General features: G+C 37.1%; 1 protein-coding gene across 1 annotated transcript; it reads left to right on the top strand.

Annotated features, from left to right (window-relative positions):
* The first annotated feature begins 511 nt into the window (after positions 1-511).
* On the top strand, positions 512-1513 carry LOC136141779 (arylamine N-acetyltransferase 1). Its single transcript, XM_065899920.1, has one exon. It carries the CDS (start codon positions 513-515, stop codon positions 1383-1385), a length of 873 nt encoding a protein of 290 aa, XP_065755992.1. The 5' UTR covers position 512; the 3' UTR covers positions 1386-1513.
* Positions 1514-3186: the final 1673 nt, after the last annotated feature.

Genomic DNA, 3186 nt, shown 5'->3' on the forward strand with positions numbered 1-3186 from the left:
GAATAAATCAATAAATCAGTTTGTGAATGAATATGAATCTTTGAGTGGGGAAATTTGTGTAAGGTTCAGTTGAAGAAGATATTGAGTTGGTCAAGTACCATGAATGAAAGTACTATATTATAATTCTCCTGTTTGTATTAGAAACTGTTTGTAAACTCTATTTTAATTGATAGCAACTTGTACCTCTCCTTATTCATCACTAAAAAAACTACATGTAAGGTCTTTACCATTTTACTCATCACTTCATCTGGATTTCCAACTTCTCATGCTCAAAACATGGAAGAAGTGATAATACTTTTCTTTCAGGGTTACTCGCACCATTAACTGAACTTATGCATGTGAAAGCCACTAATACACTAAAAGCACACACAAAAAAAGGCTTATAATTACAGTTATTTATAACCATTGTTTGTGTTTACATGTTTAAAATACATTTGTTATCATTAGGCTAATCAAAGAAATTCAAGTACAAAAGTAATATTTTTGTTTTGTTTTCCTTGCCTTAAGGAATCATGAACATTGAAGCATATTTTGAAAGAATTGGTTATAAGCACTATAGGAACAAGTTGGACTTGGAAACATTAACTGACATTCTTCAGCACCAGATCCGAGCCATTCCCTTTGAGAATCTTAACATCCATTGTGGGGAAGCCATGGAATTGGGCTTAGAGGCCACTTTTGATCAAATTGTGAGGAGGAACCGAGGTGGGTGGTGTCTCCAAGTCAATCATCTTCTGTACTGGGCTTTGACCACAATTGGTTTTGAGACCACTATACTGGGAGGGTATGTATACAACACTTCAGCAAACAAATACAGCGATGCCATGATTCACCTCCTGCTGAAGGTGACCATTGATGGCAGGAACTACATAGCTGATGCTGGATTTGGACGCTCTTACCAGATGTGGCAGCCTCTAGAGTTAATTTCTAGGAAGGATCAGCCCCAGGTGCCTTGCATCTTCTGCTTGACAGAAGAGAGAGGAATCTGGTACCTAGACCAAATCAGAAGAGAGCAGTATATCCCAAACCAAGAATTTCTTAATTCTGAGCTCCTGGAAAAGAATAAATATCGGAAAATCTACTCTTTTACTCTTGAACCTCGAACAATTGAAGACTTTGAGTCTGTGAATATATACCTTCAGGAATCTCCAGCATCTGTCTTTACAAGCAAGTCATTTTGTTCCTTGCAGACCCCAGAAGGTGTTCACTGTTTAGTGGGCTTCACCCTCACCTACAGGAGATTCAATTATAAGGACAATACAGATTTGGGAGAGTTTAACACACTGAATGAAGAAGAAGTAAAAGAAAATCTAAAAAATATATTTAATATTTCCTTGGAGAAAAAGCTTGTCCCCAAACATGGTGATAAATTTTTTACCATATAGTGTAAGCAGTAAAAATGGTCTCAGTATTACTTCTGGTGCTGTAACTTTTTATTATAAAAAAGTTTAAACGTCTATAAAAGTAGAGAGAATGAAATAATAAACCTGCATTTGTTTATCACTCAGTTTATCAGCTATAAACTAGAGGCTTATCATATTTTCTCAATGCTCCCACATTATATTGAAGAAAATGCTAGATATCAAATCATTTCACCTTTAAAAATGTCAGCATATATAATTAGATAACATTTAAAAAAACATAACCATATATCTTTTCAAAAATAATAATAGCAAAGATGTTTTAATGATGGCCTATAGTTTTCTTGAGGAAAAAGTGATTTATGCTAGAAAACTTTCCACATTGGTTAATGTTGATTTCATAAAACATGTTTACCTATAACTCAGTAACTAGAACCTTGAGGGAAACTTTTTTATTAAATTCTACCAGTGTATATCCAATGTCATATTTGTGCAGAAATACCACATGTATAAGGGGATTATAATTCAACCAAAAAGAAAGAGACATGACATTGTTTCCAAATAACCTAATATTTCTCAAGACAAAGTGTAAACCAATACTTGTTAGCATGTGATCAAGTACCAAGAGAGGGACACCACTAATAATTTCTTACATGGCTCTTTTTGCAACCACAGATCTTCAAGTACCATTTTTCTTAATATGGGAACACTACTATTTATAATTTTCAAATTTTGGAACTCAGTATTTTTGCTTAAAAGTAATAAGTACTGCAAATTTAAAAATACTTATTATCTAAAAACTTCATATTAGAAAAGTATGTTAAAACATGTTGGCCAATACAATATCAGTCATAAAATTTTTGTTTGGCAGAGTTAGGTTATTATGGGGTTTCTTTTTTTGTTTTTTCCCTGCAGTAGAGTCATCCTTGAATCCTCGTTCTTGTCTCCCAGCTCTATTCTTTTACTTCCTTTTACACTTTGTTGTAAGAGAAAGAGTATGTGCTTCAAAGTATACAGTTCTGAGTTCAAATCCTGTGGACACCAGGTGAATTAATTGATGAATCTGTGGCTCCCATTCCTCAGGGATAAAATGGGGACAATACCTATATAAGTGCCAAACCTAAAGCACCATCTTCCTTCCCTCTCATTGGCCTTGTTCAGCTCTGCTGCTATCTTGCAGCATGGTTAGGTCGTGTATGGTACTGTTGGACAGAAAGGATTTTCTCACATTCTGAAAAGACAATGCCAAGGGAGGAGATGTAGGCAAGAGATACATTCCAGATCAAAATGTGGCTCAAGAGAGGACCTTCAAGATGGTGGAGGACTCAAATATGGAGGCCACCTCCCCACAAATACATCAAAAATATATCTATATGTGGAACAACTCCTACAGAACACCTACTGAACACTGACAGAAGATCTCAGACTTCCCAAAAGGCAAGGAAATCCCCACCTACCTGGCCGTGTGGCTGACAGGGACTTGGTGCTCCAGCAGGATGTCAGGCCTGAGCCTCTGAGGTGGGAGAGACAAGTTCAGGACGTGGGACCAGCAGAGACATCCTGACCATACGTAATATCAATCACTGAGAGTTCCCCAAAGATCTCCGTCTCAACACTAAGAAACAACTCCACTCAATGACCAGCAAGCTGCAGTGCTGGACACCCCATGACAAACAACCAGCAAGGAACACAAACACATCCATTAGCAGAGAGACTGCCTAAAATCATAAGAAGTTCACAGACACCCCAAAACACACCACCAGACATAGTCCTGCCCACCAGACAGACAAGATGCAGCCTCATCCACCAAAACACAGGCACCAGT

This window comes from Phocoena phocoena, chromosome 21 (genome assembly GCF_963924675.1).
Source record: "Phocoena phocoena chromosome 21, mPhoPho1.1, whole genome shotgun sequence".
NCBI classification, from domain to species: Eukaryota; Metazoa; Chordata; class Mammalia; order Artiodactyla; family Phocoenidae; genus Phocoena; species Phocoena phocoena.